Source organism: Brachyhypopomus gauderio, unplaced genomic scaffold (assembly GCF_052324685.1).
Source record: "Brachyhypopomus gauderio isolate BG-103 unplaced genomic scaffold, BGAUD_0.2 sc44, whole genome shotgun sequence".
NCBI lineage: Eukaryota > Metazoa > Chordata > Actinopteri > Gymnotiformes > Hypopomidae > Brachyhypopomus > Brachyhypopomus gauderio.
The window spans coordinates 2,502,178-2,518,171 of NW_027506870.1; the positions used below are offsets into that span (position 1 = coordinate 2,502,178).

The window sequence follows — 15,994 nt, forward strand, 5'->3', positions numbered from 1 at the left end:
CCCTGAGCAAGGCCCTTAACCCTCAACTGCTCACTTGTATAAAAAATTAGATAAAAATGTAAGTCGCTCTGGATAAGGGCGTCTGCCAAATGCCGTAAATGTAAATGTAAAGTACTTTCAGAGTGTGTGGAAATCTTAACAATGGCTGTGCTGACACTGCTTGGACTAGCAAGGAGGTGGAGGTGCAGACGAAGGGGCAGACGCGCAGGTGTACTTGTACGTCTCAGCCAGTGCGGGCCTCGCAAACCTCTACCGTCATTATTCCTCTCCAGCCTCTGATCTCTCAGCAACAAAACTGAGGAACTACTCCTGTTCCACCGGACCAACAAGGACTTCTCCTCTGCTTCTGCCCTCTGCTTCACGGAGACCTGGCTGAACGAGCTGATCCCGGACAGCGCGCTGGACGTACCGGGCTTCCAGCTGTTGAGAGCGGACAGAGACGTGGAGCGAAGCGGGAAGAGCAGGAAAGGAGGAATCTGCACTACAGACACTACAGTATTGCTAACCTCATGCTCTCCTCATCTGGAGTCTCTCCAATAACTGTCGGCCGCTTTACTCTCCCAGAGAATTCAGCTCCTTCGTTCTGGCCGGCGTGTACATTTCGCTGAGTGCGTGCACCAGCGACGCGCAGAGACAGCTGGCCGAACAGATAATGAAACTAGAGAGAGATCATCCAGACTCATCTGAACAGATAATGGAACTAGAGAGAGATAATCCAGACTCATCTGAACAGATAATGAAACTAGAGAGAGATCATCCAGACTCATCTGAACAGATAATGGAACTAGAGAGAGATAATCCAGACTCATCTGAACAGATAATGAAACTAGAGAGAGATCATCCAGACTCGCTGCTGATCATCCTGGGGGTCTTTAACAGCACTAATCTCACGAAGGAGATGCCCAAGTACAGGCATCATATCACGTGTGCTACACGTGAAGGTAACACGCTGGACTAATGCTACACAAGCATCAAGAATTCCTATCACGCTGTTGTGCGCGCCGCTCTCTGGCTGTCCGATCACAGCCTCGTTCACCTCATTCCCACGTACCGGCAGAAACTCAAAACCAGGGGTGGCCAACCCGTCATAGACCAAGAGCCACTTTTCTTACTGTGTTACGGCAAAGAGCCACATCGTACATGGGCGAGTGTAATCTGTTGAGCGGGGGGGGGGGGGGGGGGGGGTGGCGAGTGTAAATTATTAGCTGTGAAGACAGTCAAATGCGTGTTTTCCACTACGCCAGTTTTAAAAGTATTAGCGGCTCGCTAGGCTAAACTAACCGCGCACCACGAAAATGTAGCAGTGTGTCTCCCCGTTTGTGCAGGTGAGCCCGCGGACCGGCTGGGGAGCCGCATGAAACCAGTCAAAGAGCCGCATGCAGCTCGCGAGCCGTGGGTTGGCCACCCCTGCTCAAAACCAACAAGCCTATATCTGCTCTAATCTACTCCTCTTTACCAACAAAACCTTCTTTATACACTGATAACACACTCAAGATCTGGTACCAGTTTAGATGTCATTTCAAATTTTTAGCTGCATCTTCTTTAGGCCCCTTACATAACAACCATTTATTTCCGCCATCAGTTCTGGACTCTACCCAGATAGCAAAACAGTTCTGGCCCAAATCTGGGCCAAATTGCGCCACCGGATTTGGCCCAGTTGCCTCATGGAATTACGGCCCAAAACTGGCCCAAACTACACTTACCACAGTCAAACCAAACCCGCGCCAGAAAAATGCCAAAACTCAGCCACACCTTAAACTACACCCCCAAAATACAGCCGCAACTCACCCACAGGTGAGCCAGAAGACCCAGATTTAAGCCACAACATAGCCAATACTACCCAAAAAGCCTATTTCTATATTTAAGTCACTTTATTACAAGTCACAAATAAACAAAGTATTTTATTAACATATGTGCAATATTGCAAACAAGCAACTGAAACTTAGTTACCTACCCACATTACCTTGTAACATAATTAAAGTAGACAACACTGTAGAACTATTAAAGGGTAGGCCTACAAGGAGCAATGTAACAAAATGGTGGCTGTGATATCACCATCACAACAAAACCATAATTAACTGGTAGTCTGCTGCATTAACCTGCAACATTCAAGCATTAAAGCCAACAAAAGTGAACACATATCTTGGCTTTAGAGAAAGCTTTGACCTAAATTGACAGAGAAAGAATAACAAAAAATAACGTTTTTTGATGCAGTCACCAGCTCCCAATGTCTTGAGGTAGTCTCCAGTGTGGTTTGTTGTACAGTCCAGTGTTTTGACGTAGCATCCAGCATGGTTTGTTGTATAGTCCAGTGTTTTGAGGTAGTCTCCAGTGTGTTGTATAGTCCAGTGTTTTGTGGTAGTCTCCAGTGTGGTTTGTTGTATAGTCCAGTGTTTTGAGGTAGTCTCCAGCGTGTTGTATAGTCCAGTGTTTTGAGGTAGTCTCCAGTGTGGTTTGTTGTATAGTCCAGTGTTTTGAGGTAGTCTCCAGCGTGTTGTATAGTCCAGTGTTTGAGGTAGTCTCTAGCATGTTGTATAGTCCAGTGTTTTGAGGTAGTCTCCAGCGTGGTTTGTTGTACAGTCCAGTGTTTTGACGTAGCATCCAGCGTGGTTTTTTGTATAGTCCAGTGTTTTGAGGTAGTCTCCAGCGTGTTGTATAGTCCAGTGTTTTGGTATAGTCTCCAGTGTGTTGTATAGTCCAGTGTTTTGGGATAGTCTCCAGCGTGTTGTATAGTCCAGTGTTTTGTCTCCAGCGTGGTTTGTTGTATAGTCCAGTGTTTTGAGGTAGTCTCCAGCGTGGTTTGTTGTATAGTCCAGTGTTTTGAGGTAGTCTCCAGCGTGTTGTATAGTCCAGTGTTTTGAGGTAGTCTCTAGCGTGGTTTGTTGTATAGTCCAGTGTTTTGAGGTAGTCTCCAGCGTGGTTTGTTGTACAGTCCAGTGTTTTGACGTAGCATCCAGCGTGGTTTGTTGTATAGTCCAGTATTTTGAGGTAGTCTCCAGCGTGGTTTGTTGTACAGTCCAGTGTTTTGACGTAGCATCCAGCGTGGTTTGTTGTATAGTCCAGTGTTTTGAGGTAGTCTCCAGTGTGGTTTGTTGTATAGTCCAGTGTGCTTCATTTTACAGTCCAATGTCTTTATTCGCTCTCCAGTGCGGCATTGTATTGTCCATTACATGCTTTTTCCTGATGTATTGCTCTCCATGTCTTCGGCTATTTGTTTCCTCCTCTTTCTCCCACCCTCCCGATCACCAGCAAGATGAAACCATCTTCTTATTACTTTTTCAACCTCTATGTCAGTGGCATTGGCGCACAGTGGGTTTCTTCTTACAGCTTCTAGCAGATGGGCACAGAACAATGCGAAGACATTAGTACAATCGTAGGCATTTTTATTGTTGCATAACTGTTAAAGTAAAAAATATAATTTACACAATATTAACTCATGTTAAAGATTTAACTTTAAACTATAAACAGATACTTTTTGTGATTATAGCTTTTGCAGGTGGGTCAGAAAAAGTAGTAGTAATGTTCAAAAACATGACTGGATAGATTGAATGTTTATAAGTCACTTTATAACTTTAACAAGAAGAGTAACCTGTGGTCTAAAACTAAAAAAGGAAATGAGAGTATGCAAAAAGGAAATATATATATGCTTCATAACCTCAGGCCCAAGTATAAACTGTTATTTGTCTAAGATTAGCTCCGATAAGATGTATAAAATCATCAGCAAATATACTTACCAATTACAACACTCTTCAGCTCCAAGCTTTGAAAGCCTGTCTTTCCATTCACCCCTCGCCAGTTGACAGTTTTAGCCAAATTATTTTTAATGGCCTGTTTCAAAATTCTCCACACAGTGTCCTTGATATCAGCACCACCAATTAGCCCTAGTTCAAGCACCTGGAGAAATTTCAAATATGCATCAGCAACACAGGCATTATACATTTTTGTGACAAACCACATTCTCAGCACATACACCATAGTATTATTCATTGTTTCTGCTGCCACCACTCCTGAAAAAAATTTATTTACAGGTCATTTTAGTCAATCACGTAGGCATTATCTACTAATAACTCAAATTTTCTAATGTTTTTTGAAAGGACTTTAAACAGTAAGGCTTTAAATAATACACCAGCTACAATTTACACAGTGGGCCCTATTTTGGCAATATATATGTCTTTGGTATCATGGGTACAGAGAAATAAGCCTTGCGCAGCTCAAAACGCATAAAAGGCATGTAAAATTAATTAAAATTAATTATGGGTGTGTTATGGGCGCAACATGAAATAAACCAATCAGCGTGTCACTTGCCATTCCATTTAAGAACCATGTGCGCTCTGACTTATTCTGTATTCTACGCTTAATCAGTAGGGGGTGTATGTGCAAGCGGTGCACCACTTTTTTGAGGGATAACAATGAGCATCTGACATAGGGCCCAATGTGTTTAGTCTAGCAAATAACTGTACTTCAAATAGAACTAACTATAACAATCTTGCATACCAGTTTTTTTCTCTTGTCTGGAGAGGATTTGAGATCATTTTCTAGATCCATCAGTGAAGAAAGGTCTTCAACAGGAAGGTGCCTTTGATCCAAGCCACAATCAACTGCATTTTCCCTAGTGCTGGTAGTCTTCAGATTTTGGACCATTCTTATTAAGTTCCTCTGTTGCTCAATTATTATTTCCTGCTTTGTCAACAGGTCATGCAGTAGTGCTGAAACAAATTGAACAACAAAAGTAAGGGGTGACATTAGGGCATTTGATAAATATAACATACACTCAGCATAAGCTGACAACCAGTTGGATAGAAACAATAATATAAAACAAAATTACTTACTTGCACAATTTTGTTCACAAATTGAGGCACTTCTGAGCCTCTGAAGTTTAAGTGTTTCCTTGGCTGATCTTGGAGTGGCTTCCTGCTGCCATACTGATTGAGGTGCCTGGTGCTGGGACTGTATTGGTGGTTCCTGCTGCCATACTGGTTGAGCTGCCTGGTGCTGGGACTGTATTGGTGGTTCCTGGTGCCACAAGTTTATTTGATGACTCTGGATGTGTGATTGTTCTTCATAAGGGTCTTGGTGCCATAACTGATCACATGTTAGACCAGGAGTTTCTGAGTGGCCCGATATGTCAATAGCCTCGCGAAGAGATGCACCAAGACTAACTTCCCTATGCCTTTCAGATGAATTTTCTTGGCCCAATTGTGAGGCTGCTGACAGGAATGAAGTGGCTGAAGTTGATGTTGCACAGCACAATGATTGAGCTGAAGACATTTGGTGCAACAGAGATGAGGTACCGCTGCTTTGTCTCTGAGGACCAGGCTGCGGATGTAACTCCCTAGGGTGTGATACTGTGGTTTTTTTAAATGGTTGCTTTATTCTGGGGGCTTGAGGTAAGAAATTCTTCTTGGGAACCAAGGCCTCTTCGTCAGTGTTATATCCATCTTCAAGCAGGCGTTTGTTCGGTCTTTGGAGACAAAATATTTTTTTAGTTACAACATGGAATCCCACCAAAATGTAAACAAACATTTTTTAGATGTAATTTAAAAAGAAATAAAATACTAATCTTTCAATTAAATGTGACAAGAAAGGATTAACAACACTTTTTACTCTAATCCACTCATTGGAACTGTGCAACTAAAGGTAGGATACAATTACTAAGGGCCTGAAGTATGAAAAACAATTTTTAAAGTCACTTAGTGTATTGTGAGAGGGGTTGCAATAACTATAGACTAATCAATCCACAGACATTATAACTTTGCTAAGACTGAGGAAAGTTAACTAGCCAATTGTGAAATATAGTGGAAGAAAATCAGCAGAAATTAGTGTTCTACTCAACAAAAATCCTAGAGTATTTAGTGCTGAAACACTACCCTAACTTAATAAGCTGCATAAACAAGTTTTCTAATCTAATAGTTATAGAACTGCATGAAGATTTATTTATTATTTTTAATGTTTATACTTAATGAAAAAAACCAACTCATTTTGTATCCTTGCTTTAATTTGAGGTGCATTCAAGCTACCTAGTTAATGGTCTAGATTCCAGCTTTAGTTTGAATGTTATAATTAATCTAAAAGCAAATTTACGTAGATTTTGAAGTAAACATTAGCTTAACATCTCCTGTTGTATACTGTAAAACATGTATTTGCCAATCAACTGCATCTTCTGTGATAAACCATGTTGATTTGATTTTCCCCCAAACTAGTCCTTTAAGTGCACAATCATATGTGATACAATTGCATGAATGCTTACTTTATTTTCCTTTTTGGTGGCTTCAGTGACTCATCCTCAGCTTCTGACTGGAGATCAGTTTGTTGCTCCGCAAGTGGAAGCTTTCTTCTTGCTTCATTGTAATTATCTGTTAAGGGCAGACAAAAACATTTACGAATTAATCCATTATCCCAACAGTGATCAATTGAAGCATAAGGGTAATTATACATACTTGCTGTATATAACACTTTTATCTTGTATGGGGTCCAGTTGTCACCAGGATGCTCCTGCATTTTGATAGCCCTCTGGACACCTTCACTCTTATATGGAGGCCACAGGCAAACACCATCTTTCACCCAGAGGGCTGCGACAACTTCCACTTCTTGTGTATCCACAAAGCTCACTATGTGGTACATACCTCTTGTGCTAAGTCAAATGAAGAAGAAACAGATTTCCTGTCCTATTACTGCAAATGCAGAAGGGGGAAAACAACAAACCTACCCTGAACCTCAAGTGGCATCCTAAAATATTTGGTCACATGCACATCTTCCTCAAGCCTTGCATATCTGAGATCTGAAGACAAATGTGAAACAACAAAAACCTCCAATTCACAAGAATCAATGGGGTAATCAAAAAATGTCCCTTTTCTGCTGTATTCCTTATAAATAACGTACAATTTGTCTTGATAAAGGACTATGTTTTGTACTAAAACAACTGCGTTGTTAAACTTAATGCAGTTATCTCCTTCTGACGTCCTAATAACACCACCACTGGTAACTAATTCTCTAAACTGACACACTCTTCCTGTAAATAACTGTGGCACTGGCCCATCTCTGTGCTCCAAGTTAGTCTGAGTCTTGTTGTCTTGTGTTTGAGTGGTGTTTTTTGGATTTATGCTTTCCATTTCAGAAACCCTGCGAATTATTTGAGTTAAAGGGCTGTGTGGTTTTCTAACCATTTTCTTTAATTTCTGTAGATAATTTTCAAATGGGAATCCAGAAATAAGATCCAAGTGTCCATGATGCTTGACATCATCACTGAGGTGAATTAATCCATGTACATTGTACACTACAAACTCAGGACCATATAACTGACTAAAGTGCTCAACGAATGAGACAAGCAATGTATTTGCAAAGTCATTTAACATAAAACAAAAAGTGGGATTTGCCAAAATGCTAATAGCAACTGATAACAACATAAAATTGCTATACACTTCATCTGCCAACACACCTCGAAGAACAACTGGACCAGTATAGAGTAGAAACTGTCTCAGTTCTGTTGCTTTCCATCTTAATCTTTCTGAAAGTCTCCTTGGTTTTCTTGCAAATTCAACTGGAACAAAACTTCTCAAAGCCATTAATCTTTCAGAAACTGCATCACTCTCACGTGTGGACAGACGACACCGCAGAGGCCCAGTACTGCCCATCCAGAGATCCAAACACTTTCGCACCACGCCAAGACATACCAAATGCATATAATCATGCGGAAAACAACTAACCATGCCAATGTCTGTTTCCAACAAAGGTGATTGGTGTAAATGGTGGTCTTCATCAGCATTGACCCTAAAGGACTCATCCGTCCTACATGCAGCATGAGTCTCAGGGAAGGTCATGCGGTGATTCATGTAAACACCTGACTGAACACACTTGTCACATCCAGCATAACCAGTGTGGGATTTGATACCTTTAATGAAGGCTCTAGCTGGAGCATCACACATAACTGAAGATACCTTGACAAAAAAAACCTTTCCACCCACGATGAAGCCATCACTCAATGTTTTTAACTCTTTTACAAGAGCACTAAGGTACTCAGACAATGAAGTTGGTTTTGATTCACCACAGAACACAGCAATTAATACTGGTCCTTTTGTAGCATATTCTTGCAACTTGCCCAGTACTGGCCAGAACTGAACAGATGAATTTTTAAACAATGGCAGACCATCAAAATTTAGCTGTAATTTAAACGTATGTCTGTCGGGAACTTTAGAAGCAATTTCATGAAATGTTTTACCAAGAGTATTTAATATACCAAAATAGTAGAAAGAGCCACCTGCTATATTTTCCACCACATACTGAGTTCTTGTTTTAAGCAATGACCTGCCGTCTTTTGGGAGAAAAGGATGGTGAACCCTAAGTATGGACAGAAGTGCCGAAAGAGCAACCAACGAAACACCAAACTCAACTGCCCAGTCTGACAAAGAGCTTCTCAAATCACTAGGTGAAGAATCCTCATCTTCACTAGTTTCACTTTCGATTTCACAATCAACCTCCTCTTCACTTCCATAACTGTCAGCAAACTCACTACTGGCGGCACCACTACAGCTTGCTACTACACTTTCCTCCTGGGTTTGGTTAACCCCTAAGCTAGCAGATATATTACTGTCCAAGGATTTAATCATGTCATTAACCCTTTTAACAGCTCTCTTGCGCATGTTACTGCGTTCACTGTATGCCCATCTGTGTTCCATTATACACTGCAAAAAAATAAAACAAAAACAAATTTATTTGTAGCAAAACATTCTAGGTACATTATCTGCCTCTCTTTCTTTAAATGTGCATTTAACAATATCCTTACCATTTATATGTATTATACTATTTAGTTAAATTATTTATAAGCATAAGAAGTTAGCAAAATTGAATAAACAGTTTAAGACACAGGGTTGGTGACCTAAAGGTTTTCATTTTAAGAAAGCTGGAGCACACCTGATTCTACGTGTTTAATAGGCTTGTTTCAACTAACCTTGTGTTTGTTTTTGTTCAATGCTTTGTTAGTGCTGTAACATTACAGACATAATATTAACATACTAACAAAGAGCAGCAGGGTTTTCTGTCTCCGTTTATTTTTCAGTATTTATCTAAATCATTTATGTCAGTCCTAAAACGTTTGCTAACCAGCTTAGCTAGTTTAACTCTGGCTAGCTAGCTAAGCCGACTGTCTAGAAATAGTGCATCTAGCTAGAAAATATGCTAACATGATGTAGTATACTTGGAAATAGGCACTTAAACAAGAGGATTTATTAAATTATCAAGCTAGGATGATACCTGGCAGTGTAGTCTGAACAAGTAAATAGTTTAACAAGTAAACAATGAAACAGTTGAGTAACCTAACCTACCTTACTTGTGAACAAACAAAGGTATATATACAAATGGAGAAGTGCAGACAATACACGGACTAGCTCTCAGTTTGAAACACAACTGCAACGTTCCACTTCACGAGCTGTTTCACGGGCCACAGCAATCCCTCTCTTAACAGTTCACTCTGTTTTTCCCGCCCTCTTTTGGTTACTCGTGCGCACGCCAGAAGTCAGCCGAAACATCTAACTTTTTAAAAATCTAGCTGTCGGCAAAAGTTTGGCCAACATGCCGCTAACTGATGCCGAAAGTGAACCGATAGTGCCAAATGTAAGCCAGAATCGGCCCAGATCCTGTTGCTATCTGGGTATGTTTTCAATTTGGAATGACAAGGGTATTACTCAATTTAAATATTTGTATGTAGATGGTGTCTTTGATAGTTTTGCCAATTTGTCCTCCTGAAACGGACTCCCTGTTTCTCATATGCTTCGATATTTTCAGGCTCGCAGTTTTGCGAGTACATTTTTCTAAGTCCAGATTGTCTGAGATGTTTCCGGACGTGGAAGACAAATGTGACAGATGCCATGGTAGCACCTGTCATCTAAGTCACATGTTCTTTTTCTGTCCTGATCTGAAAGGTTTCTGGGTGGGCTATTTTACGATCATGTCCACTGTTCTTGGGGTTAATCTCCAACCCTGCCCTCTTACAGCCATATTTGGGATTTGTGACCCATCACTCTCACTTAATTCTGAGCAGAAGGACATTATTGCTTTCACATCCTTACTAGCAAGACGTTCATTATTGTTGCACTGGACGTCTGCTACATGTCCATCTACTTCCTGGTGGCTTAAGGACACCATGTTGTTCTTAAAACTGGTGGGGGGGTTGTTCTTTGTTTGTTACTTTTTCTTAAAATTTATTTATTTATTTATTTATTTTGGGGGGAGGTACATGGGATATATTGTTTAAAATGGAAAAGGTGGATTGTATTGTTGTGATTGGATGTAAGTGTTTATTTTCCCCAAAAAAAAAAAATAAACCAACAAGCCGGCCGTTACAACAGTGAAGAGGTGGACCAGTGGAGACATAGAGAAGCTGCAGGGCTGCTTCACATCCACAAACTGGGCTGTGTTTGAGGAGGCGACAGACAGACTGGACGAATACACAGACGCTGTGACGTCATACATGAGCTTCTGTGAAGACAGCTGTATTTCAACCAGAACACGTGTTAAACACAGTAACAGCAAACACTGGTTTTCTATAGAACTGAAACAGCTTAGGCAAGAGAAGGAGGCCGCGTTCAGGAGTGGAGACAGAGCTGTCTACAAAAAAGCCAAGTACAGACTGGAGAAAGGGGTAAAGCAGTGAAAAGAAAGTTCTCAGAGCAGCTGAACAACCACATCACAGCTAACGACCCATCATCAGCCTGGAACAGTCTTCAGCTTCTCACTGGCTACAAGGTGAGAAAAACCCCCCTCCTCCTGAACGACCGACAGTTCACCAACGACCTGAACAAGTTCTGCAGATTTCAAACAATAGACAATCAGCAGACTCTCTCACCCCGTCATCAACCCCCCTCCTCCCCCACGCTGGCGCTCACACCTCCACCCCCAGTTTGTCTCACCATCAGCCTGCAGGACGTCCACAGGCTCTTCAGCAGACAGAAGGTGAGGAAAGTCCCGGGACCTGATTCAGTTTCTCCATCCATCCTAAAACACTGCTGTGAGCAACTAGCACCAGTCTTCACCAGCATCTTCAACAGATCACTGGAGCTCCGTTGTGTTCCAGCCTGCTTCAAGACCTCCACCATCATTCCAGTCCCTAAGAAACATCACTGGACTTAATGATTACAGACCTGTCGCCCTGACATCTGTAGTCATGAAAGTCTTTGAACGCCTGGTCAAAAGACCCACCTAAAGACCATCACAGACCCCCTGCTGGACCCCCTGCAGTTTGCTTACAGAGCTAACAGATCTGTTGATGACGTGGTCAACCTAACTCTCCATTTCATCCTTCAGCACCTGGACAGCCCTGGAACCTACACTGTAAAAAATGTTGAATTGGAAATTTGTTGAATTTACAGTAATAAACTATAAAATAGCAACAGTAAAAGATCATAAAGTAGAAAACAGTATATCACTGTAACAGATGCAACAGTTTACTTTTAAAAAATAAACAGTATATAAAATTTATACAGTCCTAATATGTAGAAAGCACACATTTTTTATGTTAATTTCTATATTTTAGGTAAAATATATTGGAAAATTCCGTAATGTAGTAAACAAGGAATTACCCTAAAAATAAAAAAAATATTCAGTCTAAATTACAGATTTTGCTGATGAGTAGCCTACATTTCAATTTACAGTGAAAACCATTCATCAATCAGCAAAATTGCACCTTGATTTCTACAGAAAGAAAATGCTAAAAATATGGCCAGTGCAGTAAGGTAAAGCATGTTATAATATAGGACAATGTACTGCCATTTTAGAACTTGTCTTTGTAAATATGGGTCAAATATTTATACATATAAGGAATACCGTGTTTTCTGGACCATAAGGTGCACTTAAAAGTTTTCGATATTCAAGTCTTGTGCTATCATTGCTGCCTTCAGTCGAATGGTGACTGTAGAGATGCTTCTCCAGCTGTTCTTTACTCAATTACGTTTTACGTAATGTTCTCTGGTTAGTTTATCGCTGCCAGCGTACACATTACGTATCTGTGTCAGGGACAGATTTTTGAATTCAGTGCACATACAAGGCGCACTGCTGATTTTTGAGAAAATTTAAGGCTTTTCTGCTTAAAGTCTGTAAAATTGTGTAGCGTCGGTCCAATGGGGGACGGCGCTACTTCCCATGAGCCCCCGCGGCTCCGTTATTGATACGCATTATGTGTAAGTGTTATGACATGCTGTTGTTGATTATATATTTGATTATGTGTTTTGTTAGTTTAAGTCTCCTTGTATTAGTTAATGTAATTGTACACTGTCTGAGTCTACCTACCGTGTTTGTGGAATGTTACTGTGCTAATGATCTGCCCTCATGTTTCACATATTGTGTTTAATACGTGTGATCATGGCTTCATGCGTGATTACGTTGCTAAGGCAAAATAAAAGTGCCTTGTTGTCTTAAAATGCGGCAACTACTGGGCGGCCTGAGTGATGCCTGTCAGTAATTTACTGTGAAGTTGGACTTTACTATAAAATACTGTAAAATAATAATGGTTGTAATGTGTTCATAATAGAGATAAACAGTTGTTTTTAAAATGATACACCGTAAATAGGTTTATTTTAAAAAGATGTAAATTTTACAGCGTATTATTGTAAGCTGTAAGAAAAAAGAAAGATCAAAAAAGATACCATAGTGTTTTTTACATTGTCAGCATTTTTTTACGGTGAAGTTCTGGCAACCACAGCTGCCAGTCTTTTACCGTAAATTTAACGGATTTTTTTTTGCAGTGTACGCTTAGGTTCTGTTTGTGGACTTTAGCTCGGCTTTCAACACCGTTGTGCCGCAGCTACTTCAAAGCAAACTGTCCCAGCTGTCAGTGCCGGACTCCATGTGTCAGTGGATCATAAACTTCCTATCAGTCAGGAGACAGTATGTGCGGCTGGGGAAACACTCCTCAGACCTTCGTACACTCAGCACTGGAGTTCCACAAGGGTGTGTTCTCTCACTCCTTCTCTTCAGCCTTTACACCAACAACTGTGTCTCCAAGGAACCAGCTGTAAAGCTCCTGAAGTTTGCAGATGATTCCACCCTGGTGGGCCTCATAGCCAACGGTGATGAGTCTGCTTACAGAAAGGAGGTTGATCAGCTGGTGTCCTGGTGCAGCGACAACCACCTGCTGCTAAACACAGACAAGACTGTAGAGATGGTGGTGGATGTCTGACGCAACCCACCCCCTGTATCCCCCCTCTACATCAATGGCTCTGCAGTCTCCACTGTAGAGTCACTCAGGTTCATGGGCACCACCATATCCAGGGACCTGAAGTGGGAGAGGAATACCATCAACATCACCAAGAAAGCTCAGCAGAGAATGTTCTTCTTAAGACAGCTCAGGAAATTTGACCTGCCGCAGGCCCTGATGATCCAGTTCTATAGAGTGATCATCGAGTCCATCCTCACCTCATCCATAACCACCTGGTTTGGTTCCTCTACATCACAAGAAAGAGCCAGACTCCAGCACATCATCAGATCAGCAGAGAAGATCATTGGATGTAACCTGCCAACGCTTCATGAGATCCACCCCAGCAGGGTGAGGAAGCGCGCTCACAAAATTATAACAGACCCCTCAAATCCTGGACATCACCTCTTCCAGACTCTACCCTCTGTTAGAAGACTAAGGACCATTGGAACCAGCACTACAGGACATGCTAATAGCTTCTTTCCCAGAGCTGTAGCTCTCCTTAACCACAGTGGACTCCTCTGAGTCTTTAAACCACTGAACTGAACCAACTGGACTTAACTGCACTGAACAGGACATGTCGCTCACTTGCACTACGCTATTTTGCACAGCCATACAATGTTAACATCATCTACAACATTATTAAACATAAACCTACCTCAGGAACATCTGGATACATATATATTCACTCACATATTCATACTCACATGTGTACAGTACAAATTTTATATTTTACATTTTATATTGTTTTATGTCTTTTTGTCTACGCTCTTTTTTTCTAGTACTAACTATATACAAGAGTCTATTTATTGTTTATTGTACCTTTAGAGTTATGTTTGTCAACAGTGTGAACGTGTTACATGTCATACATGTGTTGCTCTCACCAAGACAAATTCAGAGTATGTTTAACACACCTGGTGTAATGAAGAGATTCTGATTCTGATTCTGCATGCTTCTGCACAGCTATCAATGCATCAACAATCTCAGGAAGTTGGTAGCGCACAGCCCTGACAGCATCCACACGGCACTCCCACCTTGTAGCGGACAAGGCCTTGACTGACAAATCTTTCACATGCTCCTGAAGGAAGGTCCAACACTGAACAGAGCTACTAAACAAATTGTACAGTCTTTGTAGTGTGCCAAAGAATCCCAGAGAAATGGTTGAGGACTTTGCAGCATCCCCCACCACCAGGTTTAATGTGTGGCTGCCACATGGCACACACAGTGCTTTGGGGTTGAGTTCCAGCATCCTCGCCTGGACACCCTGTGTTTTGCCTTGCATATTGCTGCCATTATCGTAAGATTGGCCTCTGCAGTTGGAGAGTGTGAGTGCAGGCCAGAGGGGGAGTGGGGAGGGGGGATAACCGGGCCCCAGCACGGAACCAGCAAACCGTGCCTAGTGTGAGTACACCCTAAGAGAGTATACTGTTATATATGTTAAGGCTTTTAACACATTTTAACTACGGGTGCCAATAATTGTGACAATCAGGAGTATGATATGAAAAAAGAGGCCTATTCAAAGGCCTATAAACTATGAGTGTGTTACATTTAAAAATAAAACTGAGAATGAGAAAATGTTAAACAATTAAACAATGTGCCATATTATGCAGAAAATATACAGTATATGAAGATATTCTGACCGTATTAACTAATGCCGCAGTAACGCTTGCAGTGTCGAGGAGTGTGAGGGCGGACACAAATGCTGAGAAGAGCGAGATGGGGTGTCCATGTTCAGGGTTGTACAGGCAGGCTTGGGTCAAATCAGAGAGGGAGTCGGAACATGAAACATAGCCAAGACGCAGAGACATAACAAACACAAAACAGGCTGTATATGCAAAACAATGACCAGCAACAGACAAGACCAAACTTAGAATATAAATAGACCAAACGTAGCAAGCAACACATGAATCCAATAAAGAGGAGGCCGGGGTACAAATCACTTGGAGGTGCTAGAAGACGCACATGGTTAAAACAAAACATACATGATTGACAGGTGGTGGAGGGGATAACCGTGACAGCTGCAGTTCAAGTCCACAAAATGGATTGATTCTGATTAATCGTAAATATATATATAAACAGGTTTACTGGCTCAAGATAATATGCAATGAATATATTTTATTAACATCTAAAAAAACAACAAAACTACAAGTAAACAATCAGTAAACAACAAGTTAGTTAACAAATACATAAAAGTTGACTCAGTATAGACAATACTCAACCGTCCTGAAAAGACTCAACCGTCCTGAAAATCAATGCAAGGTGTTCAACTATAAAGAATAGTGCAACCCATTTTTTAAAAACCCAGCGTTGATCCAACAGTACTGGCAAATTACAGGCCAATTTCAAAGCTGCCATTTTAGAAAAAATAGTCTACACATTAATACAAACTTTTATGGATGAGCACATATATATATATATATATATATATATGTTTCATATTATCTTTTAATCCTATTTTAATTACATAAAGTAAGTCTAGAACTGTCCTCTTTTTACAATTAAATTTTATATTTAATTTAACGTTCATTTTTTGCTAACATTTTTATTAATATTGTAGCTCAGCAGTCAAAAACCATTTCACTTAAACCATATGATGTAGACCTATGACTGTGCATGTGACAAATCCATTTACATGAACAATATAAGAGAAAAGTCAGAAAACATAACAGGTCCCATTTAACTAAACTAAACACTAAAACCGAATAGTAAAAACAAAGGGTGTAAAAATATTTTTTTCTGCGTAATTTCTACAATTTTATATTTCCACGTTTATGGTTTTCAACAATCGCACTCATTGCATTATGGTAAAGACGT

At 40.7% G+C, this 15,994-nt stretch overlaps 1 protein-coding gene across 5 annotated transcripts; it reads right to left on the minus strand.

The window, feature by feature from the left end:
- Nucleotides 1–1,891: 1,891 nt before the first annotated feature.
- LOC143486137 (uncharacterized) lies at nt 1,892–8,972 on the minus strand. 5 transcript variants are annotated; one of them, XM_076985985.1, is made up of 8 exons: nt 7,436–8,569; nt 6,707–6,778; nt 6,438–6,608; nt 6,248–6,353; nt 4,830–5,461; nt 4,495–4,706; nt 3,735–3,894; nt 1,892–3,330 (listed from the first exon to the last, which is right to left on the minus strand). In XM_076985985.1, exons 1-8 carry the CDS (start codon nt 7,920–7,922, stop codon nt 3,167–3,169), a joined length of 2,004 nt encoding a protein of 667 aa, XP_076842100.1. In that variant the 5' UTR covers nt 7,923–8,569; the 3' UTR covers nt 1,892–3,166. The 5 variants fall into 5 exon arrangements, with proteins under 5 accessions (XP_076842100.1, XP_076842103.1, XP_076842102.1 ...); XM_076985988.1 differs by having other exon boundaries at nt 6,438–6,631; XM_076985987.1 differs by lacking the exons at nt 6,707–6,778; nt 7,436–8,569 and adding an exon at nt 8,613–8,972 and having other exon boundaries at nt 6,438–6,631.
- Nucleotides 8,973–15,994: the final 7,022 nt, after the last annotated feature.